Source organism: Conger conger, chromosome 16 (genome assembly GCF_963514075.1).
Source record: "Conger conger chromosome 16, fConCon1.1, whole genome shotgun sequence".
NCBI lineage: Eukaryota > Metazoa > Chordata > Actinopteri > Anguilliformes > Congridae > Conger > Conger conger.
The window spans coordinates 38,827,186-38,850,181 of NC_083775.1; the positions used below are offsets into that span (position 1 = coordinate 38,827,186).

Consider the following 22,996-nt stretch of genomic DNA (forward strand, 5'->3'; position numbering starts at 1 on the left):
CCCGGATTGGTTGGAATCATGATGATTGTTCAGGAGGAGATAAATAGACAGTTGAGAGCAATCAACATGTTGCAGGGTTTTAGATCGTAGGAGGTCAAGAGATGCTTTTTTCACAAGAGGAGTGACTCTGGCCCTCTTGAAGGTAGAGAGAAAAAAAGAGAGAAAAGGGACAGTGACATTAGAAATGGATTACAGAGCCACACTGGCACATGGTTAAGACAATTGCACACCAAGGACCGGAGTTTATGTGCCGGTTCTTAAATAACTATCTGAAACACTGTTTGCCGGCAGAAGCGCCTCCTGCTACAATTGCTCTGGCCTGCCAGCCAATTTCATACAACAACCTACCTCACAATAGCCTAGCTCACCTGAGGTAAATGAACACACACTCACCATGTTGCACTGCAAATGATGCTACAAACACACATGTACAGTTGTGTTCAAGAAAATAGCAGTACAACATCAGAAACCTGATGTACCACTGTTAGTAGTAGTGATATTTCTGCATGGCAAATACTTTACTTGTAGATGTAGTAGTGTAATAGAAAAACAACAGACCCAACTGTCATGACATGCATGGTGCTTGTTCTGAGTAATTGACTCATTCATTGAAAGGGGCGTGTGAAGTTTAATTAGAGAATTCATTAATTCTGTGAAAAAACAGGCATCATTAATTGTCCTTTATTAAGGAAGAAGGGAAGTAAATGTTTCACACATATTTACTTCTGAATTGCTAAATAAAATGGGCCATTCTAAACATTGTTTGGAGGAACAACATCATTTGATTAAAAAGTTGATTGGAGAGAGGAAAACTTATAAAGAAGTGCAGCAAAATTATAGGATGCTCAGCTAAAATGATCTCAAATGCTTTAAAGTGGCAACAAAAACCTGAAACAAGCGGAAGAAAACAAGCAACTACTGTTAAAACAGATTTAAGAATAGTCAGAATAGAAAAGATTCAGCCATTCATCAGCTCCAGGTACAATTGCCTGTAAGTGCTGTTACAGTCAGAAGGCGTTTGATCGAAGCTAAGCTATCGATCAAAGAAGCCCCAGTGAAGCACCATTGTTTAAAAAAGGGCATGTGCAGAATCTGTTTAAATCGGTTAAAAAACGGTAAAATTGGAACACATCAATTGGCCCAAAGAGAAATGGCGTAACATTCTGTGGACTGATGAGAGAAAATTTGTTATTTTCGGGTCAAGTGATCGTTGACAGTATATCAGACGACCCCCGGGTACTGAATTCAAGCCACAGTACACTGTGAAGACAGTGAAGCATGGTGGCGCAAAAATCATGGTATGGGGTTGTTTTTCATACTAAGGTGTTGGGTTTGTATATCAGGGATCATGGATCAGTTTGGATACATCAAGATACTCGAAGAGATTATGTTGCCATATGCCGAAGAGGAAATGCCCATGAAATAGGTGTTTCAACAACAAAATGACCCAAACACACGACTAAGTTAGCAACATCTTGGTTCCAGACAAAAAGGATTGAGGTAATGGATCCCTCAACCTCATTGAAAACCTCATTGACATTAAAAATGCAGTTTCTGAAGCAAAACCAAAAAATTCACAGGAACTGTGGAATGCAGTTTGTTCATCCTGGGCTGAAATACCTGTTTCTAGGTGCCAGAAGTTGGTTGACTCTATGCAACTATGCAATTTATTTGAACACAACTGTACTTTGTGAAAAACTGAAAAGTGACACAACAAACCAAGACCAACTGAAGCTCTTGCCTCCAGCTCTTACAGGGACAGAACTACTGAATGAGGCAAGCACATAAAGAAGTTGCAGTTAAAAGGCAGCGACCTCACGGAGAAATAACCCCATTCCAAGTTGAAAACTCTAGCTCAATTTAAAGGATGTTTCTGCGCCTGTATTTGAAAAATAGTTCTCCAGCTAACATGTACTTTGGGTAAATGACTGAAAGCAAAAGATACAATGAAGTGAAAACTAAATTAAATGCGCAAGGCAGACTTTGCAACCAGCTAACCTAAAAGGGACGTAGCTGATAAGCCAATGTGAGAGAGAATTTCAGGAAGAGAGACCAAATGGCTGAAATATCTGGCGGTGAGTCTCCAGGCACGTAACCCAAACAAGCATGGCAAGGAAAGCCAATCTATGCACTTGGTTCCCTCGCTACAGTAAGATTCAGGATTGGTTTTACTTTGAAAACATTCCCACCTTTCCACTACCATATACCTTGCATATTGCATGACTAAAGTGTGTGACGCACAACATTCACCAGCCGAATCTGCCTCCAGGTCCACTAACACAGAACGAGCTGGTAGCTGATTTCAGGTCTGATGTCAAACTGCTGAAATGTCAGGCCGCGAGACCCTAAACTAGGAACTAGTGTCAAAAGGTTCCCCAAAAGCCCTATAGCTAAGGGAGTTCCTGAAATCCTTTTAATTTTAGTCTCCGGACTATCTCTTTACCAGCATTGTGAATGACAAAACGTGATGTGTAACACAAAAGTACAGAGTCACAGTGATGTTTGAAAGCTCTGTCCAGTACAGAGGCACAGTGATGTTTGAAAGCTCTGTCCAGTACAGAGGCACAGTGATGTTTGAAAGCTCTGTCCAGTACAGAGGCACAGTGATGTTTGAAAGCTCTGTCCAGTACAGAGGCACAGGGTGTGAGAGCTCTGCTCTAGTACGGAGGCACAGTAGAGTATAAAGGCTCTGTCCAGTACAGAGGCACAGTGGTGTGTCCAGAGCAGACACAAAGGGTGTGAACGCTCTGTCCAGTACAGTGGCACAGTATTTGTGAAAGCTCTGCTCCAGTACAGAGGCACAGTGGTGTGTGATAGCTCTGTCCAGGACAGAAGCACAGGGTGGTGGTGTGACTCACCCATAGGTGGTACTCTCTGGGCAGTGCGTGAGAGGACTGCTGGCCTGGGGTGCGGGATCCCTACTCCCTCGCAGAGACTGGCTCCTCTGCACCTGACGCAGAACGCTGCTCTTCAAGTCCAGCAGTGTTGACATGGTTATACACCCCCTGTAGGCACGGAGGAGACAATAATTAATGTGTGTGATTATGCAGTACCTACACGGGAGACAGACATGTGTGTGATTACGCTCTACCTACAGGCATCGGACACAGTGCAGAAATTAATGTGTCTGTGATTATTCTCTGCCTACAGCCACAGATGACAAGAAATAAATTAATGTGTATGTGATTATGCACTACCTACAGGCAGTGGCATAACTCCTTGCATTGCACATGCACCAGCAACTCAGAACCACAGACAGTAGACAAAGCATTGGGATAAGTGCTTGCCAGTCTTCCGAACAGATATCAGTACTAACAGATAGGTGTGTGTGTGTGAAATTGTATGATCACAGGTACAGGAGTCAGTGTAGAAATTAATGTGTGTGTTATTATAGACTAACTACAAGCACAGGACACAGCGCAGAAAGTAATGTGTGTGTAATTATGCATTTGTGAAATATGGTCAATTTCCAAATCCAGCAATTTAACAGCCAACAAACTCTGAATACCGAACACAAGCACATGAACTGTTAAAACCCTTCCCTTGTCCAATATGTAAAATAAATGTATTCAATAAAATTTTTTAATTATTAATAAAAGATATCACTTATCAAATAAATTGCCTAATTTGTTCATAGGAAGAAAATCTGTTGGATTAACATGTATCAAAATGCACAACTCACAAGAAATAAAGATTAAGATTTTATTAAGTTACAGCGTAAAAAAAAATCTAAATCTAAAGATGAGGGTCAGATACCTTAAACAAAAAAGTAACAGACATAGACAAGTAACAGTCACTAGACTTTAGATTGCATTTGGAGTCTCACTGCTCCATTCTGTGAGCTTGAGAACCACACTGTCATTCACAGCACCTTTCTGTGAGCTTGAGAACCACACTGTCAATTGCAGCTCCTTTCGGCGAGCCTCCTTGAGAACTACACTGTCATTCACAGCTACTTTCTGTAAGCCTGACAACCACAATCCCATTCATCACTCCTTTCTGTAAGTCTGAGAGCAACACTATCATTCTCCGCGCCTTTCTGTGAGACTCCCTTCGAACCACACTCATTCACTGCTCCTTTCTGTGAGTCTCCCTGAGAACCACACTGTCATTCACTACTCATTTATGTGAGGCTGACAACCACACTGTCATTTGCTGCTTGTTCAGCTCCCTTGACCATGAACCCCATGGATTGTGTACAAACAACTGAAAAAGTATAAATGTGCTGAAGCAGTGATGAAGTGATGAAGTACGGTCAAACAAGCTCCAGTTAACCAAGACGCGGGACTTAAATAGAAAGGCACACAACTGACCTTGATCAGCAACCAGACCACAAGCAGCAGATAATTGGAATCAGTAGCATGAGGGTATTGATTACCTGATAGCCAAAGTGAACTAATCATCACATTGGCAAAAATACAACAAGTATTGACAAGTATAATACGACAAAAGGTAATGCCTAGAACCATGACAGTCTTGTGTCCCCACTGTAACAGCTTTCTGAGATGAGCCATTTTAACTGCTAGAATCAGTATTACGTTTCACAAGCAATTAAGCATACCAGCTGCACCCCTTTCTTGTACCTTCTCCATGTGGTTTTACCTTTGCCTTGTCTGTTTGGACCTCTTATGTGGAAATCTTGTCCTTGAGTAATGTGATTTCACTGAACACTGCCAACTGCCATTTGTCCCTATTTAGTTTGATTCCATATTGTTGTATTCTCCAGTCTGGTGTCACGCTCCTCCTGAGTGGGTCCCCATACTACCAGGTCATCTACATACACCCGCACACCGTCTACCCCCTCAATAATTTGCTCCATGGTGGAAGATTTCAGGGGCGGAGCTTATTCCAAAGGGTAAGTGCCGATATGAGTACCGGCCAAAGGGGGTGTTGAAAGTACACAGCACTCTCTCCATCTAACTTTAGCTTCCAGAATCCGTGTAAGGCATCCATCTTGGAAAAGTGCTTTGCTCCTGTCACTTCACTGACTATTTTCTATTGTTTCAGAATCTGGTAGTGCTCCCTTTTGATGTTGTCATTAAGATCCTTGGGATCTATGCAAACCTGCAACTTATCATTTTTCTTTGAGTTGACAGACCATGGAATTTACCCAGTCAGTGAGCTCTTCGATTCTCTTTCTGACACCCAGTCCTTCATGCGGTCTAGTGAACTATGTCATCATGAATCAGGTTTGTACTCTTTCATTGATAGTGCTGACCCGTTTTACCAAGCCTAAATCCACACATGCCTTATCCCCCAACAATGACTTGTACCCATCTGGTACGATAACAAGCATATACTCACTAGGTATTTGCTGTTGCCTATCCATTTAGAGTTATTCAGAGATGCTCTTCTGCATACCACTGTTGTAATGTGTGGTTTGTGTTACTGTCACCTTCCTGTCAGCTTTGACCAGTCTGGCCATTCTCCAATGACATCTCTCATTAACAAGGCATTTCTGCTGCTCACTGGATTTTTAATTTTTTTTATTTATTAATTTCTTTTACCATTCTCTGCAAACTCTAGAGACTGTTGTGTGTGAAAATTCCAGGAGATCAGCAAACCACCATGTCTGCCACCAACAATCATTCCACGGTCAAATTTTTTCCCCATTCTGATGGTTGATGTGAACATTAAGTGAAGCTTCTGACCGGTATCAGCATGATTGTATGCATTGCACTGCTGCCACACAATCGGCTGATTAGATGAATAAGTAGGTGCAATAAAGCAATAATAAAGTAATAAAGTGCTCAGTGAGTGTAAGTGGGTGAATGCAATTCTTAATCTTAACTTACATGTTCCCTCTGTCTCAATGCTTTGTCCCTTGCCTTCAAAGCCACGGTCTTGTTTTTTGGTCTCACTTTGAGATTCTGTGCACTCCAACTTCAGTATACTTCAGTGTTTAGTCCTGCAGAATGGATTCTTTTTCAGTAATTTCTGTCAGATATTGGATGCGGTATGTGTCAAAATGAGATATATTCAGTTTGATGGATGATTAATCGCTTATGTCCCGCCCCTTTATGATTTTTGAATTTTGAATTAATTTTCATATAAAAAATAAAAAATATATTTTTATTGGGAAAAGTTTTATTTCTAAGAGTAATGTTGAGGGGGAAGTGAAGATCTTTGTGTTTTTTTAAACGTGTTGGAGAAAGTAGATTTTTGTGTAAAAGTGCTTGTGCTTGTGTAGAATCTTGTATTTATTATTATTGGCTTTATCAACCAGACCCCTAACACGTAAATGAAACAAATTCATTGGAAGCTGGGGCCATGCCACAAACCGTTCTGCGGAGGCCCAAGAAAGCTTTAGCAGCGATATCGAGAGTTGCTGCTGGCTCACTAGATCTAGAGTGGGTTTCACAGGTATCACGATGCCCCCAAAATGTGTTTTTTTAACCAATGGAAAGATGAGGATTGTCTCTGTATTACAAACCCTGGTGTTGTGTGTGATGCTTGGGACTGGTTTGGTTTGAAAAGATGTTCCGACAAGGTCGCCAGCGGATCAAGGAGGCAAAGTAAATTTTTAACCAGGGACAGTGATGATACGTGTCAGCTTTGGATCACCGTAACATGTCGACAGTTGTCTGTTTGAGCCTGAGGCCTTCTACTTTGAAGTCCACTTTGACCATCTCATGAGCAGACATACTGGTTGGCAGACTTACTCTCCAAGGCACTCAAAGTGTTTGGGGGTGAGACCGAGTCCCGTGCGCATCCAGGGAGCTGTGGACACAATTGTTGCAGAGCTCAAGGGCGAGCCACACAACAGGGAGAAACTGCAGGAAATCAAGCAGATTGAGCTGGGGGCTTTCAGTGACAAGATTGTGGAGGAAGTCCAGAGGGAATTCTGGGAGTTTTCGGGGGCCATGCATGAAAACCTGCGGAGCGATAAGTTTGAAGATGTGAAGCCCCAAATGACCAAACTATGCTAATTAGCAACACATATGTATTTTGTGTTTTTAGAAAAATATTATTAAAAGCATTGTTTCTTAAATCTTGTGTCATTATTACCATAGCTGTAAGGATGGATTCAGAGCAGGGTCTAAAGGCTGTATATTATGCCCCAGAAAACCCTAGCTCTTATGGGGGAAAGAACAACTTCAAGAGGTCTGTTTGAAACAGTAGGACCGAGGTTGTCTAACAAGAAAGTTACAGAATGGTTGTCGGGTGAAGATGCCTACACTTTACATAAACCTGTCAAAGTCCTGTCAATTTCAGAAGAAACAAGGTTTTTGTGAGTAACATCGACTCGCAATGGCAGGCCGATTTAGTAGACATGTCAAGTTTATCTGAACATAATGAAAATATGAAATTTATGCTAGCATGTATAGATATAGTCAAAATATGCTTGGATTTGTCTTCTAAAGAACAAGAGTGGTACAGTGGTGACTAGGGCCTTCCAAGACATTCTAGCACAAGGCTGCTGTGCTAAAAAATTACAAACTGATAAAGGTACAGAATTTTTCAACCAGCGTTTCCAAAAGCTGATGAAGCAACACAACATAACACATTTTGCCACTGGTAATGATGTGAAAGCTTCAGTGGTTGAGTGGTTTAACAGGACCCTAAAAACAAGAATGTGCCGTTACTTCACTGCACATAACACAAGATGCTATATAGACAATGTACAAGAAATGGTCCGATCATACAATAACAGCTATCACAGTACAATTAAAATGAAGCCTGTGGAAGTAAATGATACGCTTTTAAAGTGTTTAAAAATATGTACGGGGTCTTTCCAAAAAGGCCCAAAAAGCTAAAGTTTTAGTTTGAGGAGGGTGATACAGTTCGAATTTCCAAAGTGCGTAGGAAGTTTGCAAAAGGCTATCAGCGAACCTATTCAGACAAATATTTCACAGTTGCTGAATGGGTCCACAGAATTCCACCCATATATGAATTGAGGGATTATGACAGTGAAAACATTGACGGTACATTTTATGAGGAGGAATTACAGAAGATTACAGTGGATAAAGACAAACCATTTAAGGTTGAAAAGAAGCAGAGGGGGAAAATGATGGTTTTGGTCAAGTGGGTAGGTTGGCCAGAGAAGTTCAACAGTTGTGTAGCAGCAAGGCACATGGTTGACATCTAGGCTCATAAAAAATGAGAAAAGCATACATGCCCATACATGCACGTTACGCTTCCGAGTAATGCATCTATGAGCATATACCCAGACAACAAAATTTCAAACTATACGATTAAGTTTGCCAGACCTATTGAGCAGCGCGGTGGGAGGTTGGTTTAGCAGAAATACAGTATCCGCATACTTGGGACTCAATAACTCAATAACCTTTTTTATACAGACGATCATATTACAAAACTCAGAAGATTCATAAAGTAACCCCCGGATATTACAAATGTATTACTAGTATCGTTGATGGAATGAACAACAACAATGATCTAAACAAGCTGGAAGCAGTCAAAAGTTTCATAAAGCAACATAAGAAACAAAATGTACGTTGTATATGAGCCACACATGACAATGACGGCATTCGGAAAACTAGCCAGGATGCTAGGTCTCGAGTCGGGTGAAGACTTACCAGTTACAAAACCGGTGGCACCACACCCTGCGGATATCCATGCCGGTTTCTACACAATGTACGTCTAAATGGATATTTTCGACTACCAGAGAGTTGGAGATAGTTTTGTACCCTAGCTACGCTGTGTACATATATCCGGGGAAAACAACGACATCATCACAATCACTTATGAGAAGCCACCCTACATACTGATGACCAAGAAGCACATTGACAACATTACAATTGAGGTGAAAATGGATCAGAACCAAAATATGAAATTCCGTTACGGGAAAGTCATTACAAAGCTGCACTTCAGACCTGGTCTATACGCAGACCCACACTGATACGTAGAATATTATACAGCACAAGCGGGTAATGGGTTGCCAGGCTTTAGTGGTGGGAGTGTTATGTATGGTGGCGGCCTGGGAGGTATTTTTCAAGGTTTATTCAGAATGGCTTTACCGCTACTAAAGAAAGGTTTCAACGTAGCCAGACCACATTTGGCCACAGCAGCTAAGAACATAGCGAAGGATGTGGTCACCAATGTGACAAGTCGTTTGAGTGCAGACGGGCAGGGTGGCTCAGGGCTCATGGTCATTGTTGTTAAAAACAAGAGGAGGGTGAAAAAGCACACAAAGAAGGCTGCAAGAAAAAAAAAAAAGGCCTACATACATAACATGTCAGAGGAATGCATGAAGTCGGAACTGGATCTTTTTGCTGTTCCATATACACAAACAAGCATTGAGAAGAGCATCTATGTGGAGGTGCCACTCCTAGCCGCCATTACAGATTACGTTGACTTCAACAATACGCTTTCATACAACTCTGGAATGGGTGGTCTGCTCCCAACTGTCCAATTATCTTCTCCAGAACAATCGCCACGATCCCAACCAGTCCGGCTTCAAGAGTGGCCACTCCACTGAGACCGCCCTACTCGCGGTCACTGAGGCACTCCACTCTGCTAAAGCCAAATCCCTCTCCTCTGTCCTCATCTTCCGCGACCTGTCCGCCACCTTAGATTCAGTCAACGATTCTGCTCTCATCGCTGACTGGGATGGGTGTCACAGGATCTGCACTGGCATGGTTTTCCTCCTACCTCTCTGGTCGTTCCTACCAAGTGACTTGGAGGGGCTCAGTCTCTGACCCTCACCCCCTACAAACTGGAATCCCACAGGGCTCAGTTCTTGGTCCTCTCCTCTTCTCTCTATACACCATGTCTCTTGGTTCTGTTATCTCTTCCCATGGCTTTTCTTACCATTCTTACGCTGATGACACCCAACTCTTTCTTTCCTTCCCCCCCAATACCCAGGTCACCACACAGATCTCTGCCAGCTTGGCTGATATCTCTGCGTGGATGACTTCCCACCACCTGAAGCTTACCCTGGCCAAGACTGAGCTTCTCTACATCCCTGCTAAGCCCTTTCTGACAATCGACCTCTCACATGTTGAGGACTTTGTAGTTTCCTCCTCCCATACGACAAAGAATCTTGGGGTGACTCTTGATAACAGCCTCACCCTGGCTCCACAAGTATCCTCCACTGCCAGAACCTGCAGGTTCTTCCTCTACAATATACGCCGCATCCGTCATCTCCTCACGGAGAAAGCCACCCAGCTCCTAGTCCAGGCGCTCGTCCCTCCAGCTGGTCCAGAATGCTGCAGCCCGCCTGATCATAGGTGCCATTTCTTTTGCTTCTAGCCAGAAACAACATAACATCTTGAACCAGGTTGATATCCTCAGCATCGTTAACGCCAATAGAACATAGAATGATAGGGTTAAGTGATCTTTTTCATCTTGTTTGACAAGACCTATGAATCTTTGTAAAGCAATTGTGTACAGCTTTGCCTTTTCATAAGAACCCACATCAGTCCTTGCTAAGATGTTGCGTATGGTCTGATCCTATTCATTTTCAACTGTTTGGCGGATTGGTTCTGGGGTATAAATGAGATTCTTTCATTTATCCAGCTGATTTTGAGGTACTAGAAACATCTTTTGAGCATGTACCATGTTTTAACCATGTAATGTTATAAAACTTGTTAGAAAGGGTATCGCTGCACGCTGTAAAAGGAATCCACCCTTTTGATTAATGACTTTCTTCTTTTTTTAATAGAATTTCTTTTGTTAGCAAGTAGTTTAAGCCCAGTCCGCTGTTTCCTTAATTTGTTCAGCTGAGTATCTGTATCTTGCCGTGTAAAACACTGAGAGCTATTTCACAAATTGTGTTTTTGAGTTCCGGAGAAGCCGACTGTAAAATGGCTTGTTGTTTCGCATAGCCTTCAAATAGCCCTTTTAAAAGAGGCCACTTTCGTATGTGACAACATTATTTTTTCTTTAGAACATAAACCACTGGCCACTCTTGAGGGTACAAACCTCTTCTGAGGCGAAAGTCTTCTGGTGCTTGAGCTTTTAAAGATAGCCGTAAGGGTTCCAGGTAGCGTCTTCAAAAGATTCTAGGAAAAATGTTGAATCCCTGGTGTACATTTGACGAGCTAACACGTTAACTTGCATTTTATCTCGAAGACTTTTGAACAAAACAATATAGTTACCATTAAAATTTATTGTACGGCTCTTCTTGCCCTGGAAAAACAAGTTTTGTGATTAATAAATAATGCTCAAGTTTCTATGGTGCGTATACTTGGTAAACACTTTTTCTACCTCTGAGCTCTCGCTGGCAGCTTCCATTAGGTCGTCAATGATGATCAAATTGGTTTCATGTAATGGAAGTATCTCTTCATCAGTCAAAGATTCAGGAAGACCTTCTACAAAATGTACATTCTTTATTTTACAAAGCACTTCATCATACATCGGTTACCAGCATGAATAAAACCAGATGATATTCTATGGTACAGTTGACAAAACATGAGATGCATTTTCCAACAGCATTTTCACAAAAACAGTTTTTCCACAGTTTGATGGGCCTGCGATAATGCAAGACAAAGGATTTTGGAGCCGCATGTCAAAGCGATTTAGAACCTATAAGGCAAGGTCTTGAAATCAGGGAGCAGGACCCTTTTGTTATACACCATTCTGCTTGCGCAGAGAGAAACCTCTCTTATTTCTAACAATTTGCTGTGCGGTTGTAATTTCTCTGGCCATACCATTTCGGCTCTGTACATAACGCTGCACCAAATCTGTGAGGGATGAAAGATTGACAACTTGTGTGTTAGTATGGTGCAGGGTTATACCTTTAGCCTTCAGGCAAGTTTTACCTAGCAGTGTTTTATAAGCATACATTTTGGGCCCTGCCAACACAAACTCAACAATGTGGTCCCCCAGATCAAGCTCACTGGTCAGCTCACCGAAAAAGGCTCCATGAGGAGGAACCCAGTCACCGGGCCTGGTCACAAAAATTACTCTGTGTCATGATACAGAACTCTGTCAGGCATTTTGTCCATGACCGAATAAAGCTTGAGCCGGGCATATGCGGTGGAGAATGCCGCTATGAACACATTGCTGTATTTGGGTGGCTTAAGGCCTTGGCGTGTTTCCACTGAACCAGGGTCACGTCTCATGTTAGAAATGAGAAATGTGAGATGTCATGTTAATTTGAAAACATGAATTGCAGAAACTCTGCCAGATCACGGATCAAAGTTGTGCTTGGAAGACTTGCTCGTTCCGCAAACTTACCCCACAACGAATTTAGACACAGCTTTGATATCTGTCTTTTGGCTTTGTTGACCGAAATGTTGTTTGGATCCAGACGGACACCCTCCTTCTCCCATAACTCTGTTTGTACGTTTCCCCTTTAAATGCGTTTTAATATAGTCACTAAAGAGTATCGGATGGTTATGGAAAATGCTAAACTTCAAAAAAATATATCTTTTTATAGCCTTTATCAAGGGCCTGAATCAATTCGGGACTACACCAACCCCCTGTGAGCGAACGCAACTGGTCAGAGTGTTCACAAACACCTTGATGCTCTGATTCCGCACACGTTCGGCAAAGCAGGAACATTCATTTCCCTGACACCCTGTATGGTAACACTGGTAAGTAAAGGAGGATGTCTAGGAGGATGCACCCGGGTTTTGACCAAACCAAAATAGTTTTTGATCGGGTCAAAGTCGCGGAAGATGATGATGGGGTGACCAGTCGGGTAAACTTTGGTCTTGTTCACAAATGGGTATAGACTTGTGAAATCTAAATAATGTATTTGCTTCTTCACATTTGTAATGCAGGTGTAGCATTAGCATTAGTTCGCCCTCCAAAAAGAGCATCACATCACGGTTCTAGATGTTTGGGATAATCCCAGTCTCGCAGGAACGTCTGTACCTCGGAGCTCTCCTGTTCGAGTTTTACCCATTCATGCTCCCACATCACAACAACATGCAGACTGTAGGTTATACACAGAGTATCAACTTTCTCTAGGAATGTGTGATACATATCGCCAAAAACCACTTTTGTCAAAGAGTTAACGGTGTTTGAATCAAAGCATTCTGGACAACCGTGGTAAAACAACCAGGCATTTCATAGGCCGTACGGACCCCATTGGACTGAATATCCGTTTAGATACTACTAGCCCATCTTAACCTCCCCCCCGGTTCAGAGCATGATGTATGAAAACATTGTCACAGTGGCTCAGATATTCTAAGCACTGAATACCTGGTGTGGAGAATGACTTTTGTTGCTGGATATATAGCAATGCTTCATGCTGCTTCATACATACCTTGCTGCCTTTGGTAATTATGTGTGGTGTTACGCCTTGTTTAATTACATATTGTATCAGTAGGTAGCCGTCGTACCCCTTTGAATTATGTGCAATGAATGTGTAACCCTTGTACTTTGGTGTCCGATACCGTTTGAAAAAAGACTCTTTACATTTTTCACCAGCTGCAACCCAATGCTTCCCGTTAAAATCAATACAGCATATGCAGTTTGCAATGTGCTCACCATGGTCCTGCCGACACTCAAAATCATAAAACACTACGAGCTGGCTCGGATTCTCAGGTTTCACCTTCTCCTGTATGAAACACACATGCTTACTCTCAGGAACCAACACAGCCTTGCATGTGTGACATTGCTGTGCGCTACATCCGTGTGATTTAGGCTCAGTCGTGCTGACATGATATTTCCTGGAGCATTTGGGGCAAAACATTGTAATGTCACAGGAGCTACATGTTTTGCCACCTGTATCCTGCTGCCTCACAACTTTGTGTTGTTTGTAGCAAAACTTTGAACGACAGATTCGCAAACAATCCTTACACTGTATTGATCTTGAACAGTGCATAAGACATTCTGCATTAAAACAGACATTGCAATAGTGTTGACAGCTATGGCTAGTTTTTGAGCTGTAGGGTGTGTAGCAGTAGTCATAAACATATGGACTACCCAAGAAGCCTTTCAGGGACTCCATAATAATGCCCCCCATCGAGGTAAAGACACAATGTCTTGGTATGAGGCCTGGAGGATGTTTGAAATTTTGTAAAGACACTATTTGTTGTACCATGCCACCGCATGACTATCTTGATGTCTAGCAATCTCTCAAACCTTTGAATGTCAGAAAAACTGACCTTGTGCTGAACATCTAGACCAGCTGACCTTTGTAATTGTACAACCTCTCTCTCAGCCTCACACACGGTAAATGTTGGATTTAAAAGTTGTGCTAAGCATATTGCGAAACAGAGATTGTTACCCCGATTGTAGGTAACAATTAAATGCCATAATTCTTGCCGAATAATCTCGCTCTTCAGACACGTTGACAATTTTCGGCGTGCTCCCACACCACCATTCGGGTTTTTAATAATTTTTTATTATTAATAATAACCAGAACCAATGTGTCATCAGCCAAGATGTCAAAATTGCTCTGAACCATGTTTTCGATCATGCGCAAAGAAACCGCAACAGGGAATTCTAACTGTACAACGTCATTGTTGTTTGAATGTTCACAAACTCTAGTCATCAGCCGCTCTAGGGTGTTTAAAACGTGAACGTAAAAACCGTACCTTGATTTCGGTACTATTGAAATGTGGTCTGTGTAAAACCAGCATGTCTACATCTCTATGCACTCCCCCATTTTGGGTAACACCATCATCATCATCATCATCATCATCATCACCAACTGTAACAACATGCGTGTCATGATTAGTTGTTATCTTGGGTTCTGCATAACTACTGTTCGCCCGCTTTACAGCATCTAAAGCTCGGAGAGGCCCTCCAAACACATCATCATCATCATCATCATACTCTGCCGCATTTTCTACAGATTCAGATCCGTGGTTAATGTTGTTAATATAACTACCGTTTGCACATTTTACAGCATCCAGAGCTCGGAGAAGCCCTCCAAACACATCATCATCATCCTCTACCGCATTTTCTACAGATTCCGACGCCGCATGCGTGTTGGCGGATCCTTGGTTAGTGTCGTTAATAATTAGCAGGTGGGGGTTAACTGGTGGTTGTTGCGTGTTTGCACCGCTAGTTTCTGGGATTGTGTCATGGTTAGTAATAGTATTTGTCTCCAACATCCTATTTTCAACATTTTGAGAGTAGGCCTTTAGTTTCTCTGAGAATCAGTGTGTACCCCTCTGCCTTTTCTGTGCCATTTAAAATGTCTTGTAAAATGTTCAGGCGCCGGTATGCCAAATCACACTCTCAGGTCAACAGTGCCAAAACCCGGCCTGGATGTTGGGGGTGTCTCTACCTTCGTGGTGGTAATGGTATGAGCCGACCTTGGCCTGGATGTTGGGCGTGTCTCTACCTTCGCTGGTGGTGATGGTATGAGCCGCTACCTCTGGTTGAACGATTGCGGACAATAGAATATCCCGGTCCAGTTCCAGGGTTTCCAATTCCGAGTTGGATATACTGTTTCCTGTAGCATAAAGAAATAAAATCATAATTAAACATGTATTTAAAATAAGACACACATTCACATTTTTTTATTTTTTAAATATGAAAATAAAATAAAATAAAAACTTTTAAGAAATAAGATAGACCCGATAATAATAATAAATTAATCATACCTCGCTTTCTCTTCTGTATTAAATCAACCCCAGAATCTCGAGAAGTCTCGAAATAAGTGTTTGTGGCTTCTGTGACCACTTCTACTCGACTTTCAAGGCCTTCAAAATAAACAAACCCAGCTCAGAAAATGTCATAAAAATGGATGTTCACAATACATTTTGAATAGTGTCATACTCAGCACCTTCGTCGTCCTCTGAAGCGTGAACCTGTGCCGCTATCACTATCGTAGGACGTTCCCAAAAAAGCTGCAACAATAGACATAGATACAAATAAAATAACAAATGAAGCAGCTTTTAAAATACGCACACACACACATAGAGAGATAGGCCTATGACAAACCTCGATGTCGGTTGCATCAAATTCGTATAGAGAGTTGTCGACGGTCTGCGGTATAAACTCCTCCAAATCTATATGAAAAATACGAAAAAAGATTTCAAAAATAGGCTACCCTTAAAAAACTTTAACCTATGAACACTATACGTAACAGATTAGCCATACATACCAGATACACTGATCAGGTGGTTTTCCGTGTTGGATTCGCTGAACATTTTCAGGTCATCCTCCTCGTGTCAGTAGAGTCACCCAAGATCCTGCAATGATGATCTATGAAGGGGCTTATTTTATACCATAAAAGGGGATTTGGTGAGTGACCCTTGTCTCCAGGGTTGATAAGACACCTGTTTCCGTTTGAAACAAGGTTCTTGTTTTCCAGTAAGTACCACCCCCCTAAATTAAAACCACAACTGCTGGGCATTTGGCGGAATTAAATTTTTTATAAGATATCCTGTACCCCATTATAATAGGTATTACTTCGGCTATAATATTATATATTATATATTATATAATATAGCTAAGTAATTTGACCATGTAGGTTTACAGCTCAATAAATTCAGTAGTTATGAAATTGTATTGCATGTTCGGGCTAATATAGTTTATTCCGAATCAATTGCACCTTGCCTATGCTTTATTAACCGTTCAAATCCGTTTGAATAAACACCTGTTTATTCCATAGATGTACCATAATTTTATTTAAATTAATTATCTAGTTGTTATTTTAGATGATGTTTTATTATTTAAACAAGTTTAAACATAGCCCGTTAAAGGACAGTTTGCATGCTTGTATGCACCACCCATGTACAATTGCCATGTCCATACTGATTGTTTTTGGGAACTATATGATCCAGTACACTTACTGTAGACAAGTTACTAATACCAAGTTCCTTTTAAGCCTTTAAACTGTTTCTGTTACCTAGAGACTTTAATTTAATTATGCTCGTTTAAACATCTGTGGTTCAGAGCGGGGAGGCCCTCGTGCCTCGGATGCATTTGAGTGAGAGATATTGCTGACTGAAAAAAAATAGTCATGTTGCCCCATTGTAAACAGAACATTTTAAAACAATGGCCATGTCCAAATGGACTGATTATGACCGCTATGTCTTGAAATGCTCGATAAACAGATTGTCTTAGCCGTTAGACAGGATACGTTGTTTTCCCCCCAATGCAACTGACTCTGCGGCTTGCACATTTGCAAACATCAGATGCTGGCGGTTGGTTTGCTAACGTCTTATCTTTAAAAGCCAGGATACTTAGCTTCCCTAGTCTTTAATGATTTAACTGAAATAACTAAATGTTAAATGTACATCATGATATGTTTATTTAGATAATGCTACAGATACATAGGCCTAACGTAGTGCTGATAGGTGCTTTAAAATGTTATTATTTTATACGCCTTAAATTATAATCTTTCCCCGGTGACCCTATGTTAACCTTCAAATCCGGAAATCTTCAAATTTTTGGAAAAATACATTTTGTAATAATTATGAATGTTTCTTTAGTAGTTTTAACAAAAAATAAAAATAACAAAATAACTTTCTGAATTTAGACAGATGCTTTAGCGTAAACTTATTTTTATTATTAGCTATTTTAAATGTCCAAAACACACGTGTTACTCATACTGAGATGTAATGTTTACAATTTTCAGTTCAATGAGTTCAATCATAGGCCAATACCTTAAAAAGGACTGTTTGCATGTACAGTGGTGTGAAAAAGTTTTTGCCCCCTTCCTGATTTCTTTTTTTTTTTTCTTTTTTTGCATGTTTGTCACACTTAAATGTTTCAGATCAAACACATTTAAATATTAGTCAAAGACAACACAAGTAAACACAAAATGCAGTTTTTAAAATGAAGGGAGAATTTTATTAAGGGAGAAAAAAAATCCAAACCTACATGGCCCAGTGTGAAAAAGTGATTGCCCCCTAAACCTAATAACTGATTGGGCCACCCTTAGCCTTTGCGATAACTTGCAATGAGTCTCTTACAGCGCTGTGGAGGAATTTTGGCCCACTCATCTTTGCAGAATTGTTGTAATTGAGCCACATTGGAGGGTTTTCGAGCATGAACCGCCTTTTTAAGGTCATGCCACAGCATCTCAATAGGATTCAGGTCAGGACTTTGACTAGGCCACTCCAAAGTCTTCATTTTGTTTTTCTTCGGCCATTCAGAGGTGGACTTGCTGGTGTGTTTTGGATCATTGTCCTGCTGCAGAACCCAAGTTCGTTTCAGCTTGAGGTCACGAACAGATGGCCGGACATTCTCCTTCAGGATTTTTTGGTAGACAGCAGAATTCATGGTTCCATTTATCACAGCAAGTCTTCCAGGTCCTGAAGCAGCAAAACAGCCCCAGACCATCACACTACCACCACCATATTTTACTGTTGGTATGATGTTCTTTTTCTGAAATGTGGTGTTACTTTTACGCCAGATGTAATGGGACACACACCTTCCAAAAAGTTCAACTTTTGTCTCGTCAGACCACAGAGTATTTTCCCAAAAGTCTTGGGGATCATCAAGATGTTTTCTGGCAAAATTGAGACGTGCCTTAATGTTCTTTTTGCTCAGCAGTGGTTTTCGCCATGCAGGCCATTTTTGCCCAGTCTCTTTCTTATGGTGGAGTCATGAACACTGACCTTAACTGAGGCAATAGTTGTTGTGGGGTCTTTTGTGACCTCTTGGATGAGTCGTCGCTGTGCTCTTGGGGTAATTTTGGTCAGCCGGCCACTCCTGGGAAGGTTCACCACTGTTCCATGTTTTCGCCATTTGTGGATAATGGCTCTCACTGTGGTTCGCTGGAGTCCCAAAGCTTTAGAAATGGCTTTATAACCTTTTCCAGACTGATAGATCTCAATTACTTTTCATTTGTTCCTGAATTTCTTTAGCTCTCGGCATGATTTTGATCTAGTTTTTGAGGATCATTTGGTCGACTTCACTTTGTCAGGCAGGTCCTATTTAAGTGATTTCTTGATTGAGAACAGGTGTGGCAGTAATCAGGCCTGGGTGTGGCTAGAGAAATTGAACTCAGGTTTGATAAACCACAGTTAAGTTATGTTTTAACAGGGGGGGGGCAATCACTTTTTCACACACGACCATGTAGGTTTGGATTTTTTTCTCCCTTAATAATAATAAATAAAAACCTTCATTTAAAAACTGCATTTTGTGTTTACTTGTGTTGTCTTTGACTAATATTTAAATTTGTTTGACGATCTGAAACATTTAATTGTGACAAACATGCAAAAAAATAAGAAATCAGGAAGGGGGCAAACACTTTTTCACACCACTGTAAGTATAAGGATTACATTTATACCAGTAGTTAGCTACAAAGAATATTGCTTCTTTTTTTTTTTACGCCTTTCCAAGCCCTCACCACGGCATTGGCTCCCCATTCAAGACACATGACATCCTTCAACTCTCTGTCTCTGTTCATTTCCAACTGGCTTGCGGACCAAGAACATCCTACAGACTGGCACCACCTATTTCACCAACGGACAAGCTTTTGCACTGCGACTGAGAGAGAGATAAAAAATCCTAAGTAATACCTAACTCTTTTGTCATAGAAACTCATAACTAAAACTTTTCAAACATTATAGTATACACATGTCTAGATGTTTCTGCTCATTTAAAATGTCTTAATATGCTTTTACTTAGTTTTAAAAACTAACAAAAACATTTATATACAGCCTGGTCCAGAATTATTGGCACCCTTGAAGAAAATTAGCAAAAAAGACTGTAGAAAACAAATAATATACTCAGATATATTGTACTTTTCCAAAATGTGGAAAATATTTACTTTATTAATGATTCAATGGAATCAACCAAAATTACACATTTTTCAAATTATTATTATTATTATTTTTTTTTTAAGTTTCACAATTACTGGCACCCTTGTTTTTAGTACTGCAGCCTCCCCTGGCAAGGATAACGGCACTGAGCCTATTTCTATAATGTTTAATAAGGTTGGAGAACACATTTGGAGGGATCTTGGACCATTCCTCCATGCAGAACCATTCAATATCCTTCATATCCTTAGGTTTGCGCTTATGGACTGCCCTCTTCAATTCAGACCACATGTTTTCGATAGGGTTTAGGTCCGGAGACTGAGATGCCCATTGCAAAACATTGATTTTGTTCACGGAACCATTTCTGTGTTGATTTTGAAGTATGTTTGGGGTCATTATCTTGTTGGAAGGTCCACCTGCTTCCTGGCAGAGACAACCAGGTTTTTGGATAAAATGTCCTGGTACTTGGTGGAATTCATTATGCCATTGATCTTAACAAGAGCCCCTGGACCACTGGCAGCAAAACAGCCCCAAAGCATCAATGATCCACCATCATTTAATGGTAGGTATGAGGTGCTTTTCCTTGTATGCATCTCCTTTTTTGACGTGAAACCGACGGTGTACATGTACATTTTTTTCCTACAAATTCTACACACAACACCCCATAATGACAACATGAAATACTTTTTTTTTGAAATTTTGGCTAATTTATTATTTTTTTTTAAAGAAAAAAAAAGACATCACATGTACATGTTCACAGCCTTTGCTCAATACTTTGTTGATGCACCTTTGGCAGCAATTACAGCCTCAAGTCTTTTTGAATATGATGCCACAAGCTTGGCACACCTATCTTTGGGCAGTTTCCATAGACAGAAACCATAGACTTCTTGGGTCCCTGAGCCGATCGGACACACTCAAAAGTAGCATGTTATGCAACCTCTCAAATAGACATCTAGCCAGCTCATGAGACATGCACATGACGTGCGATGTGACATGTGGTGGGACCAGCAGAGGACTGTTCAGGGAGTCTGTTACGGTACAGGATTCCTTTTGCGATCACGTCTAAATTATCAATAATACTAAAATTTGATATATAAATGACATTATATTATTAAATGGAGTCAGATAACACAAGGTTGACTTATTGGCCCTATTGTGGAGATTCCTGGTCAGCCTGGACCAGTAGAAAGTGGAAGGCTTGGTTTATCTATTGGCTGATCTAGTCTATCCGCGTTGTGGTCATTAACATTTAACCCTCCTAACTTTCTTTCAGCAACACCAGAAGCACACAGATACCTTCACCCTTGCTAAATTCCGTCATTGGGTTAGGGTGGGGCTTACACATTTCCCAGTTGAAATGTCCAATTTCAGACCTCCAAGCATTCCAGGTGCACGACGCCAAACGTAAAAAACAAAAAACATGGCTGACTATGAAAAACTGGTGGTATATATTTGGCAAGTGTATAACCACATGAACTGTCCGCATTCTATACTGACCCAACAGCAGAAATGATACCACTCGTTAACTGTGCGCCAACTGTTCCCTTTGTAGGGAAGAATATATTTCCTGCTTCAGTGTTACCGAACACATCAATCCTACTCAATGATCAAGGGGGGATAGGAACAAAGCCCAGCACCACCAGGGAGGAAGCCAGGGTGGTAAATAGGTGTGAAACAGGAGTTTACTGTATGCTTTGGCGACTATGACCATTTGGTTTCCGTCCACATCACATACATAGGTAACAACGTCTGTTGTGTCTGCCTGTCACCCAATCAGGGACAGGAACCTGCATTGTGGGGTATTAAGCTGGTAGCCACACAACACTATTTTGTAACTGGCCTGAGGACAAATGGTGTGGACTCCTTAGCCAATGAAAGACTTTGAAATGTATCTCTTGTGCTGAAACACACTAAAAAACAGCAGACACTTTGGCCCTCCAGGACTGGAGTTTGACACCCCTGTCTTAAGCTCTACCTTAACGTTTCAGCGTGTTTCCCAAAGTGTTCTAAGCTAAGTATACCTCCTTTACGTCATACTTCCGTAAGGTTGGTCTGGATCACTCTTAGCTATACCTTATCGATGTTGTAAGCTCACTCCACTAGTGGCCAACTACTCTGAGCTCACTCCACAAGCCTATGAAATCTGTCGCTCTTAGTTACATCTCAATCTGTTAAGTAATATGTACACTAATAATTCTACAGTTGTAGTTGGCTAATAATATTACTAAAATACTACATTAATGGGACTGTTTTCATGCAAAGAATAAAATTGTACATTACGAAGGATGCATGTTGCACTTCATTGAACGTGTTGCCTAATTTCCTTTTAAATGATATTTATAAACTCACGATTTCCCACTCTCTCTGTGGGCTGGAGCGATGTTTAACCTTAGTTCTTTCTTTGTTTTGTTGGACACCTGTTATGTTCCTGAGTCTGTCTGTTAGTTTATTTGTTTATTTCTCGTAATTTATGAATTTTCATTTTATTTGGTTTTCTGTTTATCATCCATAACTGTCCATTGCATTTCGTCATCCCCTGTTATGTCTGTGTCAGGATGTTTTCGAGCCATAGTCACTCCCCTGTCTGTGTGCTGCACTATTCGGGTGATTCCGGAGATTACCGGATTTGAACGATCCCATCCCAGTTTCGCATTACTTCCTGCTTTATCGCTAGTTAATGTTGTATAGCACTATACTTACTAATAACTACTAATATAGATATTGTACAGTACTAATTATATTAACACACTTACTGTCTGCCCGTTTCAATTCTGCTCTGTAACTCCGCCTCTCTGTTCTATTACTTGCTTAGTTTCAGTGAATTGTTCACACCTTTCTCTTGCTATCACTACGTCTCCTAACTCTATGCAAATGTCCACTCCCTAATCCGGAGCTGTCTGGATTATGTGTTGGTCTATGTGCATCCAGTCCGCATTTTCGTTTCCCCTTCTTATTGTATCATTACCCTATTATGTTTTCCACCTGTTGTCTATTTGCTTAGCCCTCCTCACTCCTGAGCCCCGCCTAGTTTGTCACCGTTCGTCATGTATTTAAACCTCAGTCTCTGCCTCTTTGTCAGAACATTGATCAATTTTCAGTTGCCAATTCATAGTAAGCCTGATTATTTGAGATTCATGATTCATGATTGCCATTGATTCCGAGTTTGCCTTACCCTTCTGTCTTGTTTGCCTTCTGATTATTTGGTTATTTTGACTTTTTCCTTCCACTTCATCGACTTCGTTTTTGCCTACCCCTTTTTGTACTTCAGCCTGTGGTTTTTGGATTATTGACCCCTGCTTTGTTTTTTGACCTTTCTTTTGCATCTCGATTCTGACATTGTTTGAGCTCTGATTACCTGGCTTGAAATTGGACTGAATAAAGACAACATTTTTGCATACTCGCTGGTCTGCGTC

General features: G+C 41.0%; 1 protein-coding gene across 1 annotated transcript in view; it reads right to left on the reverse strand.

The window, feature by feature from the left end:
• The window catches only part of LOC133115312 (BAI1-associated protein 3-like), a 174,910-nt gene that overhangs the window by 149,901 nt on the left and 2,013 nt on the right, over positions 1 to 22,996 (reverse strand). The window contains exon 2 of the mRNA XM_061225163.1: positions 2,859 to 3,005. Within this exon, the coding sequence (XP_061081147.1) occupies positions 2,859 to 2,992 (134 nt within the window). The 5' untranslated portion in view covers positions 2,993 to 3,005. The remainder of the gene's footprint in view (positions 1 to 2,858; positions 3,006 to 22,996) is intronic.